The 18,528-nt window shown below is 37.0% G+C and overlaps 1 protein-coding gene across 19 annotated transcripts in view; it reads right to left on the bottom strand.

Annotated features, from left to right (window-relative positions):
* DMD (dystrophin) overlaps nt 1-18,528 on the bottom strand; it is a 1,014,969-nt gene that overhangs the window by 324,936 nt on the left and 671,505 nt on the right. For all 19 annotated transcript variants that reach the window (XM_015884249.2, XM_015884262.2, XM_032449414.1 and 16 more), the window contains 2 exons: nt 11,857-11,958; nt 4,612-4,720 (listed from right to left, as the gene is read on the bottom strand). In XM_015884249.2, the coding sequence (XP_015739735.2) occupies nt 4,612-4,720; nt 11,857-11,958 (211 nt within the window). The remainder of the gene's footprint in view (nt 1-4,611; nt 4,721-11,856; nt 11,959-18,528) is intronic.

Genomic DNA, 18,528 nt, shown 5'->3' with positions numbered 1-18,528 from the left:
CTACTTACATTGTTTTCAAACTGCTGGCTAAGCAATGCATCAAGTTATTTAGATAGAAATGTTGACACAATTTCGTGTTATAATGGCATGTACAGATAGTAAGTGTGATTTCCTTCCTGAATCATCTTGTCTTAGAAGTCAATCTTTGCTAATGTTTTAGACGTACCCCTCAGCTAAGTACATTTTCCTAGCAGGAAAAGTAGTTCTTGTTCATTATGCCTGGGGCACACTGGCCTTGTGGGATATCATGGACATTTTTTAGTATTTCTTCTCCCAAGCAAACCATAATATAGAGACCTAGAAATAATTATACAAAGAGTCCCTTCCCTCTATTACAGCTACCAGATGGTATATTTAGTAGGACCCTCTGGCTGAGTTCTTGTAACCAGACTAGACAAAATGACAACTGACAGGGCAGCAGAACTTAGCCAATTACATCTTCATTCCCCAGTCCCAGCAACACAGGCATCAACAAAAATCTAGGCAGAACCAGGAAACAAAAATTTATCAACAGGAGATACTTCCATTGCTTCACAGAGTCCTTCCAAAATTATTCTGTGCACTTTTTAAGAGCATCTTCAGCTGCAATATTTCAAGCAGTTCACACTGATAACTAATCATACCTTCAACAATGAAAAACAATGGGTACCTATCATGGTATATATATCTAGGTTTGTGTGTGCATGTGTTTAATTACGGTTTGTTTGTATATATTAAACATGATGTAGTGATGTAGAATAAGGGGTGGAATGTCATGATTTTATGATTTTTGGTTACTGGTATTTCACATTATAACATCATGTAGGGCACTGAGAGTTAAAATGTTAATGTCCCAGTTCTGGGTACCTGTCCAGAAGAGAAGAACTACATTCTTCAGAGCGGAGATATAACTCCTGGCAAGGTAATCTGATTGTGCTCTTCTTCACTCTACTCCTTCATTTTTCCTCGCTGCTGCCTGTCCCGACTGAGTGCATCACCTTAGTATTACTGTAAGGCCTACAGCTTTCAGATACTCTCTCATATTTGATTTATTAGCTTCAATTCTAATTATACTGTATTATAGTGTGTTATCTTGCATTCTGATACCATATTTAGTAAAATTTGTTTGTTTCTTCTCAGAGCATTACCACTGTTTTTAATTATTTTGGGGTCCCCTGTTTCCCTTTTCCAGAGGCATGGATTTTGTGAAAACCCATCCAGCCCACTAGTCATGGAACTGGCCCAGAAACTGTTGACAGTACCGCACCTGGAATGGAGAAAAACCAGATACAGGCAAATACTGTGAGAATAAAGGCTGGAGAGCAGCTCAGCAGAAAGGGACCTGGGGTTGCTGGTGATAGCAGCTCAGCACCAGCCAACAGTCTGCTCCAACAGGCCTTTTGGGGTGCAAACGCAGCACAGATGGACAGACTGCAGAAGTGATTCTCATGCTACTCTTAGCATTGGTGTGGCTACACCTCGAATACTGCAGAGGAGGGTAAAGGGCTGGAAGACATGTCCTATGATGACATGAGGGCACTTGAGTAAAATCATAAAATCATAGAATGGCCTGGGTTGAATAGGACCATAATGATCATCTAGTTTCAATCCGCCTGCCATATGCAGGGCCTCCAACCACTAGACCAGGCTGCCCAGTGCCACATCCAGCCTGGCCTTGAATGCCTCCAGGGATGGGACATCCACAACCTCCCTGGGTAACCTGTTCCAGTGTGCCACAACTCTCTATGTGAAATACTTTCTCCTAATCTCTAACATAAAGATCCCCTGTTATAGATTAAAACCATTCCCCCTTGTCTTATCACTATCCACCATCATAAACAGGATCTGGACAGGCTGGGTAGTTGGGCTGAAGCCAATGGCATGAGGTTCAGCAAGACCAAATGCTGGGTTTTACACTTTGGCCACAACAACCCCAGGCAATGCTACTGGCTTGGGGCAGAGTGGATGGAAGACTGTGTAGAGGAAATGGACGCGGGGGTATTGATTGATGCTTAGCTGAACATAAGCTGGCAGTGTGCCCAGGTGGCCAAGAAGGCCAATAGCATCCTGGCTTGCATCCGAAACAGTGCCGCCAGCAGAAACAGGGTAAAAATTATTACCCTGTACTCAGCTCTGGTGAAGCAACACCTCAAGTATTGTGTCCAGTTTTGGGCCCCTCACAGCAAGAAAGGAAGACACAAGGAAGACATTGAGGCCCTGGAGCGTGTTCAAAGAAAGGCAACAAAGCTGGTGAGGGGACTGGAGCACAAGCCTTATACTGAGCAGCTGACGGAGCTGAGATTGTTTGGTCTGGAGAAGAGGAGGCACAGGGGAGACCTTATTGCTCTCTATAACTACCTGAAGACAGCTTGTAGTGAGCTGGGGGTCAGCCTCCTCTCTTGTGTAACTGGTGATACAGATTAGAGGCAATGGCTTCAAGCTGTGCCAGGGGAGGTTCAGGGTGGGTGTTAGGAAATACTACTTCTCTGAAAGAGTGGTCATGCACTGGAATGGTCTGCCCAGGGAGGTAGTGGAGTCACTGATCCTGGAGGTGTTCAAGGAATGTTTGGACATTGTGTTGAAGGATATGGTTTACTGGGACCTATTGCTGACGGGTGGATGGTTGGACTGGGTGATCCTGTGGGTCTTTTCCAACCTTGGTGATTCCATGATTCTATTAAAACCTGTCTTCAAAACATTCAGGACATGGCCCCGAGCAACCTGCTCTAATTGACCCTGCTTTGAACAAGAAGAATACATGTTTCCACAGCTCCCTTCTGAACTGTCCGATTTTATGATAGCACATTTATAATGATGTTATTGCAGTAAACTGACCCAAATAAAGAAAAATTATGAGTTAGCATTACAAGCGCAGGTTCACATTTTAAGTGCTCTTGGCACTAGAAAGGAAATCAATCTTACTTCCTGTCTAATCCTTTAGAGAACAAGTGAACACTAGTGCTTTCATTTTCTGCATGTATAATTTCATCTGCTGAGTCTCAGAAATGTTAGTGGTCAGGGCTTACATCTTGCATTAACGTAAATTAGTAATTTAGTAATTTTTCAGCGTCAGATTAGTTAATATAGGAATCTGATGAACGACTATGCTGTGTTCTCTCTCTTATTACCACTTTCTTTCTAACAACAAATTCACAGATCAAAAACACTCCCTCCCACTGGAAGTTGACATAACCTGCTGACATGCAAAACTGACACAGCAAGTTTAGTGACCTAGCACATCAAAAAAATGATTACACATCTCCTTCAGTTCCCCCATGTCATTAAATGAATTTCTACAGCGTGCCTTAGAACAAAGACCTGTAAAGTAAGGATATTGTTGTGCTACAAGTTTTTTAAATAAAAATGGACTGGTGGTATTTACCCTTTTTAGAATATGAAAAAGATAAACACTAGAACGGTTCTAAATCACAAAAAAATAAATTATAGTTCCTATGTAGTGAGATTCAACACATCATTAAGCAAGTCATCTGCCTTGCTTGAATTAACATAATTCTGACAAAGGTTGCATTTGTCCTCTGGTACTGAATATTCTGTATCCTGCCTAAATGGGGCAATTATTTACTTCCCAGGAAAAGATTTTTTTTTCTTTGCTGTCACAGAAAGTCACAAGCAGAAGATAAAGAATTCTCTAGTATCAGCTTTTCTCATATGTTATCCACTAAAATTTACTAAAAGCAATCAAGAAAAACATCCTACAAATAATTAAATCCCAGGACATTTTGTCACTGTATTACATCTTATGAGCAACTCAAGAGTAGAAGACACTTCTCCCAGATCTGAGCAGATCACCAGCTTTGCATGGGTGTAAAACACTTTTCATTCCAAGCAACTGAGATGACAATTTTTACTATCAAGTGAAGAACCTTGACTTTAGACCCTCAGCCCTTAGCCCAGTGCTTCAATTAAGTATCTTTTCCAACCAAGCTTAATCTATACATTTTAAGCAAAGCAGTAGGAAAATATACATAAGTATTAGGGATTTAAGAGTGAGTTTATAGTCCTTGTAGGAAGACAGCAGGTACAAAGAGATATAAGGAACATGTACAAAAAAACCCCCCAATATTATTCAAATAACTTAATTTAAATGGAGACTAAGTCTCTTGTTGCATATTCATGAACTTAGGACACCCATTGGTGTATACCACAGACTTAACATTGAATTCTGTATTTCTATGAATACAGATACTTTGTCTTGAAACAGTCCCAGTTCATCGGTCATATTATAGAAAAAAGTATTTACAGAAATTCATTTTTTAACAATTTTATATCTATTTGACTAACATTATTACCTTTTAATTTAGGTTTTTTTTTTCCTTCATCATATTTACTTAATGAATGAATGTAAGAAGTCATGATATTTTCTCTAAATAGAATAAAGAAACAAGACTTTGAAACAGGTAATAACTTCAAAACTAAGTTGCAATCATTTCACTAAATACATAAACAAATTTGTCTTCTGAGAAACATTATACAAAAATGAAAGGAAAAAAAGCAAGGTGAATGCCATACCAGCACACCTCCCTTTTACAAGCTAAAGCTGAAATATGAACAAGCAACTTTCATGTTAACTGTGTGACTTACTTAAGAAGATGTATACAATGAAACACTTACAGACACCTGGAGAGGAAAGGGCAGGCTCCCCGAATGTCGGCCTTTCCTTTAGTTGTAGAATTAAATGGTTTATTGCCTTCCAATCCACATTCAAGTCTTCTAATTTTTTCTGGAATAGAAGTTAAAAATACATTAAATTTATAGGACGTTAATAAATGTAACTCCACCCCCCTCTCCGGGCCCTTTTTTTTTTTTTTTTTTTTTTTTTTTTTTTTTTTTTTTTTTTTTTTTTTTTTTTTTCCCCTCCATCTGGTGGACCACCTGAATTTACAACAAAAACCTACATAGAAACAACAATTAATCTTCACAAGTGGGAGAGAGATGGGAGAATACAGTATGACCTGTTTGGGGAGGAAAAAAAAAATAAAGCTTCACATTATTACAGTTGTGAGAGCATCTTTTGTCACAGAAATTAGTCTGTTGAAGCTCAGGTACAACCTACAGACTATGCCACTGGACCCCTAACCAACCTCGGCCCCACGCCCAGTCCCATTCTGTGCTGTGTGGTTCCTCTCACCAGGCTGCCTCCTTACCCCCCCAATCTATTTTCTTTTTTGTTCTGTTTTTAATTGCCATAAACCTGAGATGCTCATTTTATTAAATTAAAATAGAGAGGGAATTTTGTATTAATAACCACGGCAAAAAATCTCTGCAATTCAGAACATTTTCTTCAACCTACTGAAAAAAACAAAAACAAACAAACAAAAACAAACAAACAAACAAAAAAAAACCACCAACAAACCTTAGGAGATCTCAAGGAATCGTAAACAGTCCTGAGCAGTAATGAGTAAGCTGCTACTTTTAAACAAAACCTATATGAAAGTCTGGAATGTGAATTATCAGTCCTCAGATAACTGTGAGAGGCGTTTAGACTCAAAAACAATGCTTCTACTCCACCTTTATTCCTCACTCGAGGGACTGTAAAGTAGGATGAGGCATGCTAATTACATTCTAGCATTTCTAAACTCTTAAAATGAAAACTGCTTATCTATTTCAAGCTGCTTCCTGACCATTTGTTATTTAAAGCAAAAACAAAACAAAACAAAACAAAAAAAAAAAACCAAACATAGCCAGCCCTTGACTGTCCTGATTATCCTGATGAGGTCATGTTTTGACTACCACATGTCTCATTCTGGGCTCTGCATTTCAAAAAAGACAGGGACATCTAAGATAGACTCCAGTGGAGAACTACAAAGATGATAAAAGGGTTTGGACTACCACCCATATGAGGAAAGGCTGAGTAACCCAGGTCTGCTCAGCCTGAAGAAAGGACGACTGAGTGAGGATCTGACTAACGTATATATATGTCTAAAGGGAGGTGGGAGTCAAAAGGATGAGACCAGGCTCTTCGAGGTATTGTGTAGCGAAGCACAAAGAGTAGTGGCTTAAAACTTGTGCATAGGAAGTTCCATGCTAGCATGCAGAAGAACTTCTTTATAGTAAGGGTGATGGAGCACTGGAACAGGTTGCCTAGAGAGGTTGCGCAGTCTCCTCCTCTGGAGATATTCAAGATGCATCTGGATGCCTGCCTGTGTGACCTACTGTAGTGTACCTGCTTTAGCAGGGAAGTTGAACTTGATGATCTCCTGAGGTCCCTTCCAACTCCTGAAAATCTGTGATATCAGCCCAGTACACCAATGCCATTCAATGGTGCTTTTAGCACTCCTACATCCTAGTCATGATCAGACATGCAGTCTAAATTATTATTCAGCACTAATGGAAACAGGATGTCTATTAAGAAAGATATTTAAGTACTTTGAGTCTAACAAGATGGCTTTAGTAGGAGAGGGGTAAAGAAGAAACATTAAATTGAATTACGTACACATGCATATGCATACATTTTGACGCCTTGGACACTGCTTACGGAATTTGCCTTAAGTTTCACCAAAAGGTACTCTTACATATGCAAAGTTCTTTTCTATCTATCATTAATGGAGACAAAAAATATTAGTTGGTATAAATTCCGCAGATTGCATTGTGCAAATTCTTTTCAATAGGACAGAAGAGAACGGATATAACTCTGCACTACAAAATAATTTTACTTCCAGGAGTAGCTTAAAAACTGCATTAAATTTAAAATAAAGAGTCAGGAATATCAGAAATTATCCTTAATAATAGAATATGATGGCCATAGAGAAAAAGCAATTAGCTATGCAAAACAAATGTAGCATATGACAAATCATACATTATTTCTTTGTGAATTATTGGCACGCACAAACACATCTCCCACATTTCCAAACATTTTTTTTCCTACTGCTCACACCCAAGAACCTCATTCTAGATATTCAAATGTAGACAACTGCACCAGTATCTACTCAATAGCAGCAAGTGTAGATAGCCCTTAAAAGCTCAAGAGATTACACTACCAAATTCAGCTTTGTTTTAACAGATATTCACACTAACTCAGGAAAAATACATGAATATTATAAATATAATATTGGACCTCACTGTGAGTAGCTGTTTCATTCATATGCATGTGAGGCAGTGATTTGTTTTCAGCAATGACAAAACAGAAACAACATGTACACCACTAATAAGAGAGTAGCTAGTTCCAAACTCTTCTGTCAAATTTACAGTTCAATCCAATCTTGCATCTGCCATAAATTAGCACATATGCATTCAAATGTTCACTTCATATAGCACAATAATTTTGCTGTAATTGAAGCTCTAGAGTTTTAGTGACAAGTATTAACATTAAAATACGTTGCATTGAGGAGCACTTTTATAGATTTATTGATTTCCTTTAAATGTCAGTCCTGGTGCTATTAAATGGAGGATAATATTCATACCTGAACTAATTTCATTGACAGCACTAAAACTACATAGGCGTTTTCAGACAGAAAAGCAATGTAATATTTTAAAGGGAAGATTGAGGTGAATGAAACCAAGTTGTAAAGGTACTTTTTACATCTTCTTTTTCAACACCACTATTTACTCTCCTAATCAGAAAGACAGAAAAGGAGAAATGGAGTGCCATGGAAGGAAACTGCAACTTTTACTTTGCCACAGATATCCCTTCCTCAGTAAACCATTCAGAGAGCTGTTATTCAGGAGACTGGGGTTACTTTCTTTCTATTGGTACTGGCACCAGGAGCAAGCTCTGTAACCTCCACGTTCCCATCCATGTAAAGACTACTTTACAGAAATGCATTGTAAAAGCATGAAATTCGTTTCTCTAATATGGATGTGTCTGACTATCGAAGTGCCTGGGCTTAAAGGATCACACGTCCAATCCTGTTTTTTGATTCTTGAATGGGCATATATTAGGACTACATATGCCAAGAAGAGTATTATTACAGTTCTATATTGCAAAGTTCCAGTATAATCACTGTTAGAATGCTTTGTGAATATGTGAAAATATCCATATTTCAGTCAACTATAACATCAAGATGGATGGTTTACTGATAGTTGAGAATTTTATCAAGGCCTTTGCTCAAATTTTGTTCCTAAACATTTTGGACATTTACATGACAGCTAATCAAGTGATTAGGTATCTAATAAAAGTTACAAATTTAAAATTAACCCACTTGAAGACTGACTAACTTTAACCCTACGTAATAAATGTTGGCTTCGCTCTTGGGACTTCCTACTGAAGGACGTAGAAAAATTCTAACAGAAGCAGAATTCATAATCATTTACATTATAAAAAAAAATATTTCATTTGGACAAGTTTCAAATGAAGCACGTGTTCAACACATGAGTAGTCTATCAGATTATTACTTACATTTCTGCCTACTGCTTACTTTAGAGACTTGGGCTGTGTTTTTTAATGACTTAAAGATGACATTTTATAAGAATTAAACAAAAAACTGGTATGAAAATTAAAAAGTCCATGGCTGAGACTAACGTTATAAAAAATAACTGATGGTGTTTGAGAAGTAGAGCTGATCTCAGTTTCAACCCTCACTTCAATTATGTTCTAATAGAAATCCTTGAATTTATACTCTCATTAGAGTGTTTTGAATCTATTATGAAGTTTGCAAATATTAAGGACTACAAAATCTCAGAATAAAGTCAATGATGAACATAAATTTAGACCCAATGCCCATGACTGCGCTAATACATTGAACTCCCTGATACTTCCCAAGACAGGGCAGGCCTGCAGTATGAATAAAGGCCATGGGAATTCCATGTCATAAATTGAAAAGAAGAAAAAAAAAACAACAACAAAAAAAAAAACAAAACAGGAAGCTAGGAAAATAACATCTAATTAACCAAATGCTGTGGAAAGTTGTCAAACAATGACATGCAAGTAAATCGTGCCTTTATTACACTTTACTGCACTTTATTACAAAACCTTTTTGTGACTCCAATATGAGGTATTTTTTTATTTTCAGAACACTTCAGTAATCCCAGATGCAACTGAAATAATGAAATTTGTGCATTTCTCTTATAAAAAAGTTACATAACATGATGTTGAAGTACCTGGTTGTCAGTGTTTCAAATCTGATATATAAACATATCTGCTACATTTAAATTCACTCTGTGCTTCAGTCCCTATATATAAACACAGTTAAGACCATTATGCTGTTCCATGGGAGTTGATTCGATGCGGGAAACTGTTCTTAAATATTTTATTTGCTTGAAACACACACTAGTCTCAAGTAAACCTTCATATTTTTGTCATAATTGTCTGGGAAATTATTTTGAACTTAAGGTATGCATATGCTTAATATCACAAGTTAAGAAAACTGCTTTTTTTTTTTTTTTTTCTTTTTTTTTCCCCTTTATATTTGCATCTAGTGATACATTTACTTTGACCCAACTTTTGTTTTTTCTTCCTTTCATTTCTCTGGAAAATAGAAAGCAATCAAACACAAAACTAAAATAAAGCAATGTTTATGAAGCGCTTAGACACCACTGTGATGACTGGCTTGAAACAGCCTACGAGGGAATTAGCCATTTTTCTTCACAGCAGAAACTGAGTACTTCACAGGAAAAGTGCTGCTTACAGCAACAAACTAAAAAAGAACTATGAGTTTAAGTACTGAATCGTTGCTCCCAGTGTGAGCACTCCCCATACCCTCTGCTGCAAACAAGACCACCACATCAACTTTAATTCACCACTCTAAGATCTGAGTACTTAACTTTGCAACCTTGTTAACTTATTTTCAAAAACACAACAATTTGAATATAAGTCATTTCTGCTACCACAAAATTCCTTTTAAGTAAAAAGTTACTTTGACTTGGTCTGAAAAGTCTGTATTGGAACATACAAATAACGAATAGTACTGGAAATTACTCATTTAAGAATAAAGTCAGTAGACATAAATGGGGAGAACCTTAAGGAAATTTATATCACCAAGGAGGCCACTCAGCAGCCCTGACAGTATATGTACACTGCTTTATTACTTACTGTACAAGACAGTGAACCGGAAATCAACTTCACAGGTTCAATTAATTGAACTCCAGAATGTAATAAAAAAAGTAACATCTAATTAAAGAAGGACAAGAAATGAAATATCCACTATTCAACAAATAGTTATTAAATTCGTTACAGACACATTTTATAATATCACTGTCAAAACTGCAAATCAAGGAACATCAATGATTGTTGAAAGAGTTATCTTGTTCCAGCTGACTGTGTTCCAGAAGATCTGGCAGAAACAGCAGTTTTCAGTCTTTGATGTGAACACTTAAGTAGATATGGAGTACACTTCTACATCAGAAGTTTGGCCTAAACAGAATCATTTCACACTATTTATTCTTTCATCGATGGAACATCAAAGCAAGTGCTACCAATTCTCCCTGCAAGTGTCAGCACTTGTTTCGCTGTTCTTTAAATTTAGTTACAAAAACCTAGAAAGCCAAAATCTCACTTTCTTTTCCTGTTGCTTTACATTCTTTGCTTAAAAATGTGGACTAAGAGATGTGAAGATGGCTGCTACCAAGTGAGAATATATAGATACTCTAGTGTGATTTTTGTTCCATCATCCATTCAGCGTGCAGATGACATGTTTCTATTCCCAATAATAATAGTGCTATTTTCACCCAACGCTGAGTCATAAGCCTGCTCACTCTCATTAGCACGCCACTTTTAAGTCACCTTCGACTCACCTCCTTGGTATTTTTCCACTTTTTAGCATAACTGACCATTATTTAAAAACAAAACAAAACAACAAACCAAAAACAAACAAACAAACAAACAAAAAAAAAAACAACCCAAAAACATAGATATCAAAAAGGCAGGGAAAATAGCTTCTAAATTCTTCTAATCAGGATAGTAAAAAAACTAAAACATGCTTAAACATGAATCAGTTTCTAAAATGCAGATCAGTGCATCCACATGCCCCTATGAATCTCCATTCAGCTGGTGGGATTTGAAAGACTTAGAGGAGGTTTTGTAAAAGTAGGAAAACACTTCACTATACCCCAAGTAGAGCAACTACACATGGAAAAATACACAAGAAATATACTTTTCAGGTCACCTGCAGACATTCTAACTTTGTAAGGAAATCTTCTTCCATAAAATGAGATTATTTACAACTATAGGTTAGGAAACATTCTAAATACAAAGTTTACTATCTTTGTAATTGCAACAGATACTATAATCAATAAGTCGCTGTCACAGTTTAAGTGAACTCTTAATTATCAGATCCTTAATTACTGATTTCTGTGCTGGGGAAAATGATTCTATAGTATATTTTTCTAAAGGAGAAGGGTTGGGAAGGATCAATCCTCTTAACAGTGAGTGAGTTCTCAGCTTCGAGACAGAATGAGGGAAGCCATGCTACAGGAATTCTGGCATATATACTCATTGGTAAAGTTTTATATCACCATCCCTCCTTCACAGTGGGAAAATTTTAAAGCAAAGGGTCTTCTTTACTGCTTGACTGTTACCTTGCCTCCAAAAAAAAAAAAAAAAAAGGTGTTTTTGTTTGTTTGTTCATTTGTTTTTTAATTTATACAGACTTTCTGAAGGAGTAATTTAAAATAAGGTAGTTTAAAAAGACTTTATCTGATAGTGTTAACTAAGCCCAACAAATTTAAGTTTGGTTTCAGCGTGAATTACTCTTGAATAAGTAAAATAATCTTTATGTCAAATAAAATAAACCCATCACAACACGCAAAAATTTTCAAGCTCAGTACACTACATTGTTTCTGGCTATGCAACAACAACAGAACAAATGCTCTTTGCCAAGTTCTTTCATTGATTTTAAACAGAGCACATCAAGGACAAGTGTACAACAGGGGAAGCATAACCCATTACATAGTAATGGATATTGCTAAAGGTTGCTTCATTACCTTTACTGGATGAGTGGCTGGTTTTTCCTTATATAAATGACACCCTTTAGACAAAACCTCTTCCACATTCGGCTGTTTAGCTTGCACTGCTGCTTCGGTTTCCTGAAAAATAAAAACATGAGCAGTGTAGATTAACTGCAGCATAAGCAATGAGACAGAAAAATCCTCCATGGGAGGCTGTAAACCACCAGCAAATTAGTTTCTGCTCAGGACTGGCTTCTGAAAAACTTACAGTTAGTAGCAGCTGAGGACAAAAAAGGGTCACCAGAGAGAGGAAAAAAAAAAAAAAAAAAAAAAAAGGAAAGAGGGATGGAAAAGACTGAAGTTAACAAAGAGATAGGTCTCTTTATCGTAAACATTTCAATAAACCTATTACAAAGCTGACCAATTCATACTGAGAAAGACAGACACAAAGCAAATTCAAAACAAATGCACAGTAACAGTGTCAGTTTGTAAAAGCATAAAGGCACTTATTACCAACTATATCTCAGTGAATTAGCAACAGCATATTCTCTATCAATTTCTCTTTTTTTCAGTCTGGAAAGATATCATCCAGGTGCTAACACATGACAACTTCAAGAAAACCTTCCTTTTTGTTAGGTCCTGAGTAAATAACCGATGTGTGGACCTCCAAAAACAGATAATAGCAAAAATAAAAATTACTGAAAAGCATAACAAGAGGCAAATTGTGTCTGAAGTTCACAGATTCAGATTGTTAACTACTATGACTTAACATAAGCAAAAGAGGTAAAGAAAGATCCTGTTGTTATCTGAGATATGTAAATTAAGGGGTTTGTTTTCATTTTCCTCTTTCCACTCTTCTCCCATCTATCTTCTGGCTTGATTACCTCATCTCATGTAGCTGTTCAACTTTATTTTCTGTCAAAAATCTCAGTTAATGTGAGAGCAGGCAAGGTGGTATGCCACTGTCTGACACAACACATCATTTCATTAGTAGAAATATGCTATTACTTGATCCACAATAAACTTGTAGAAATCTGTTTCATTTTGAGTCTCAGAAAGGGACAATCTTGCTCCAATTTTTAACTCAGTGTAGAAAATACATCTAGAGCACAGACCAAAAATTCACTTGTAAAGAATTGTGGATCAGTAAAAGTCCTATTTTCTTTTGGTTTCAGTGCTACATTATTTTTCTACTTTCCTACACACCACATAAAGATGAGGGACATTTTTCTATCTTGACAAAAGTATATGCTTTTTGGTGTTTTCTTTAAAACCCAATTTTTTTCTTTAAAACCTCAACTTTTTTCTCTATTTTGTTGGTTTGCACTGTTTCACATGATGTCTCAAATACTTGCTTTGCAACATGGTACTTTCATGGTACCACAAAAATCTTAACAGGAAAAAATAACATTGCAATTACCTGCCAAATTCCTGAAGTACATTATGGGTACATCTACACCACTGGTTTAGCTTGCATGGATGAGCCTCTGCAGCAGTTTATAGTCTCCCCCACTAATCATGCATATTTGACTGTGGACTGCTCTGTGAGTGCCCTAACTGGTATACTTCTGGCTATAACCAGAGGGGAAAACGTGTTTTAGGAGAGCTCCTTACACAGTGCTAGGTGATGGGAGTTTTTACTTTATGATTGTAGTGCATTAATTCCAGCATCATCCAAGAACATCACAAGATGATTTCTGATAAGTATACACCTGGCAAATTAAATCCTTGCATGAACATCGAGTGAGCTGTTTGCACAGATCTCTGCCTGATGGTATAACAAATTTTGGCCATGAAGTAAGTTCCCAGCAATTTCAAATCTACTCTCCAGGTGAGAGAGTATTATATTAATACAGCTCAACAGATAAGAGTGTACTTGAAAACTACTAGTTCATTGCTCAGTTCCCAAGGAAAACAAGAAGGTACAAATTGTAACTTGGCCTCCAGCAGCTGCTTATAACAAAGAGACAGTGCAAGACTCCAGTGAACAGCCAACTGGGAGAACAGGGCCTGAAATCTGCTCAGTCATACAGGTTAAGCTACTGACTGTTGAAGCTTAAGACAACTAACACAAGTTGTCTGTACTTGTGTTTGGAGGAAGATGCCATTTTTATTTATTTATTTATTTATTTATTTTTCTCAGGAAAACCAAAGACATTACTTTTTAAATGTCTTGACTCCAGTTCGTTCACTCTGCTTTCACACTGACTGTTTTCTGCATGAGAATGCTTGTAGAACAGATGCCGTACGCTCTCTGTGAGACAGAGCTGATCCTACAGGAATTTCACAATTTATGAACAGCCTGTGAGAGGGATTGTAAAACTACTTCTGGGCTGGGTGATGAATATGCTAATGGCACTTTTCACACATACAGTGAATTAAAATACATCAACACTAGAAACTGCTGTTCTTCAAAACATATATAAACAACAACAATCAAATAGAGGCTATCTTTAGTTCACAAGATGTCATTTAAGAATTTTCATTGTTGTTAAAATAGTGTATCTAAACAAATGAAAATTTTGTGCAGAGCATGGAATGTGGGCTTCTTCACTGAATGTATCTGCTCAGCCTACTAGATAAATTCACAAGCTGAAAATGCAAGGACACATCTATAGTCCCATCTGGACTACAAAAATCTGTTGATACAGCTCAGAATTCAGAAATTCATACACCATAGCTGAAATCAGTATATTGGCTAAGCCTCTGGTGTGTTGTGGTGTCTGTTGACTCGACATGCTATTTCAAGGTATGGTAGCTATCCTAGCAGCCGCAGGCTGTTTGACATATGCTGCACATATACGAGGAGGTACAGACTACTGTCTATGAAGTATCTGCAGCATTTCAGGATGTGTGTTGGTGTAACTCAAGAATATGAGTTATCTCTGGTAACACCGGTGAAAATATAAGGATCAGGATCAAGTTTCCCAGTGACATAACATCTACAGGACATTTTCTGAAAGGAACAGCTCAGAATAATTAAATCTACATCTTCCTGCTGATGTGCAATGCACGTATAGTAATATACTTTTTTTTTTTTTTCCCCAATCAAGATTGCATTAAATAAATATTAAACTTTTTTTTTCCAGGAAAAACAGTGAGCATTCTCCCTTCATTTTATTAAGTCAGACAAAGCAGTGACATTGTACAAGCAAATATGATAAATCTGAAATATAAAATAATTTGGAGGCTTCAAACTTCAATAAGACTCTCTTGAATAATCAGACATGAATCCTCATTTTTGATGTATAATTTAATGTAATTTTTTGTTATCACTTTTTTTTTTTTTTTTTTTTTCCTTGTCTCTCAGATGAGAGAGATATGTAATGAGAATTCTTAGAGGTATACTTTTTTCACACACATCAAGAAGGTTCACTGAAACAGTCACACCTATCTTTCAGGTTACAATTCCCAGATAATTTTGGGGAAAATGCAATTAAAAAAAAAAATAAGAAAAAAGTGAGGCTCCAAGCTTTTCTCCCACAAGTGAGTTGATTCAGTGAAAAGCTGTTGTTCTGACAAAGTGAGGAAAGTGGATGGAAAAGGTGAATGTGTCCCCATCTTACAGAATTCTGGGTTTTCAAAAGAGGCCTCATTTTTATTTATTTTTTTGACTCTGCACATTCCCATACACGGGACTAATAGACTAACAAGCCGAACCACTACAAAGAAGCATGGTCAGATGAGACAATTAAAATATAGTTAAGTTCAGCTACACCACAGTGAGCACTGAATCTCTATGGTAGATCCAATAGCAGCCTTGGTGTTCAGTATAGATAATCTCACAATATTATTAGAATACATTTAGGACATGCTGTTAACGGTTCTGTGGCAACAATGAAGTAGGACCTAAACTACTGATGGCAGAACTTAAAGCTCAAAAATAAAGACCAGAGATAACGAATCCTCATCAAATTCAAGGAGATACCAGTTTGTACCTCTGTTCTTTTCTGTGTAGCAGATAAAAAGGTTTGATAACTTCCTAAACATTTCACTTCTTTCTACATAGAAAGCAATGCTCAGGGAACATCTAAGTTACAGAATTTAACTTCATCCTCCTGACTTAGGGTTTGATGAAAGAAAAAACAGACATAATTCAATTTAAAACTGCTCCTTTAGCAGTCTTGGTTAAAGTTCGCTGTACAAATGTTTTACTGCTACAAAAGACTTGTACCTGTTGGGCAACCAATTTCAATCATTAGCCTTAAAAATGCCACTTTAATGAGTAAATTAAGTAACTGGCCTTTCTCCCATTACTTTAAATCACTGCTATTTTAAATATATAAGACCTAAATTAAGGTCGCTATACACTGATAGATTCTACCTTAATAAGGGGAAAAACATTCAGGAATTCCTCTGTTTTCTAGGTGTTTTTTTTAAGCAGTCTGTAAAAACAGTCTCCTGTTTTAGCGAGACTAGAATGCTATAGCTGTTGACCTAACAGAAAAATTATGAAGAACCTTTGGAGGAGAAACAATCATTTCACAGGAAAGAGCACTACACAAAATATATCTCCCTTCTAAAACAGAAATGCTTCAATTTCAGAGTTTGAAACTACTTTCTGAACCTACGAGTTGCAGCCACGGGCAATTTGTGAGATACTCTGACACTATTTTTCCTCCTCCTTTCAGGTTTAGTAAATAAAGATTGATTTTCAAATGAGTTTCTGGCTGCAGAAGATAATTAGAAAAAAATCAAAATATGTTACTGTACTAAAAAGGCTTTGTTGATTATAACGTGTCTTCCAATAGTCCTCTTATGGAATTAGTCTGTAATACATCATTTGAAAGGGATATTCATGAGTGTACATTTCTGCACTGTTTGTCTTCCAACAGTTACAGTCTTCCAAATAATGACATGTATTACTGGAAGAAACAGTAAAGATTGCTAGAAATTACAATAAAATGTAATAGAATAGTATTAATTGTCCCTTCAATCCTTCAGCTTTTACTGATCCAGAATAATTTTTAAGCAATGATGTTCCCATACTGAAGAATAAAGCAAAGTAGTGAATATACATTCAGAATCTGGAAACCCTTATAGAAGTCACAGTCCCAGAAGCTTTCTCTGCCTTCAAAATACTCATAGAGTAAGTATTTGATTTAAAAAAGTATATTAAGTAAGTTGTATAAAAAGGATGGAAAAGAAAGAAGACTTTCTTTTTTGTGTGATTTTTGTGTGATATTGTGTGACTTCTGACCTGGCCCTGAACACCTCCAGGGACGGGGCATCCATAGCCTCTCTGGGAAGCCTGTTCCAGTACCTCACCACTCATAGTAAAGAATTTCCCCTGATATCCAATCTAAATCTTCCCTTTTTCAACTTAAAACCATTTCTGCTTGTATTGCCATTATCTTCCCTTGTAAAGAGTCAACACCCCTCCTGTTTATAGGCTCCCTTTAGGTACTGGAAGGCTGCAATGAGGTCACCCTGCATCCTTGTTTTCTCCAGGCTGAATAAGCCCAGCTCCCTCAGCCTGTCTTCGTAAGGGAAGTGCTCCAGCCTTCTGATCATCTTTGTAGCCCTCCTCTGGATCCTCTCCAACAGCCCTCCATCTTTCTTCTACTAGGGGCTCCAGACCTGGATGCAGTACTCCAGATGAGGCCTCAAAAGAGCAGAGTAGAGAGGGACCACCACTGCTCTTCTGATGGAACCCAGGATACCAGTTGCTTTCCAACCTGCAAGTGCACACTGCTGGCTTATAAGTCTTTCATCCACCAGGACTCCCAGGTCCTTCTCTGCAGGACTAATGCTCTCAAGGACTGCTCCTCCCAATCTATATATATAGGATTCCTCCAGCCAAGTGTAATACCTTGCACTTTGCTGTGTTGAACCTCATCAGATTCACCCAGGCCCACCTTTCAAGTCTGTTGAGGTTCCTCAGAATGGCATCCTTTCCTTCCCCTATATCAACCACACCACTCAGCTTGCTGTCATCAGCAAACTTGCTGAGGGTGCACTCAGTTCCACCACTGATAAAGATGTCTAAGTGCACCAGTCCCAAGACAGTCCCCTGGGGGGACAGTACTTGTTACCAGCCTCCACCTAGACACAGAACTATAAATCACCACCCTTTGTCTGCAATCTGTCAACCAATTCCTTACCCATCAGGTGGTTTACCAATCAAATCCTCATCTCTGCAATTTGGAGACAAGGATGTGGTGGGGTACTATGTCAAAGGTCTTGCACAAGTCCCGGTAAATGATATCAGCTACCTTCCCTTAGTCCACCAATGCCATCACCCCACAATAGAAGGCCACCTTCTATTAAAAGCATGACCTTCCCCTGGTGAATCTCAGTGACCTCCAAGTAACTCAACAAAACTTCTAAAAATATTCTGAGAACAATGAATGAGTTACTGATTATTTCCCCCAAAAAGATACTTTGTGTGACTGTCATATTTATCGCCCCTGGAAAAAAATAATTAATTAAAAATTAAAATAAAAAATAAAAAAGAAATCTTTCCTTCCCCGTGATGCTGGGATACAGGTTACACAGTCCACTTTGACGGCTAAAAATTCTGTTACAGATAAAAAAATATACAATTATTACTAAATGGGAATGTTCTTCTAATTTTTTGCAATCCAGCTGCTGTTAATATCAGTTAATATTCCATTAGGAATTGATATTTTTTTGAAGAAGAATTTTGAGCATAGACTGTTGAAAATTTCTAAAAAATGAAAGCTTACAAAGAAAACACTGAGCAGG

This window comes from Coturnix japonica, chromosome 1, assembly GCF_001577835.2.
Source record: "Coturnix japonica isolate 7356 chromosome 1, Coturnix japonica 2.1, whole genome shotgun sequence".
In the NCBI taxonomy this organism is placed as follows: Eukaryota; Metazoa; Chordata; class Aves; order Galliformes; family Phasianidae; genus Coturnix; species Coturnix japonica.
The sequence above is the reverse complement of the archived record's forward strand: the minus strand, read 5'-3'. Positions and strand labels throughout refer to the sequence as shown.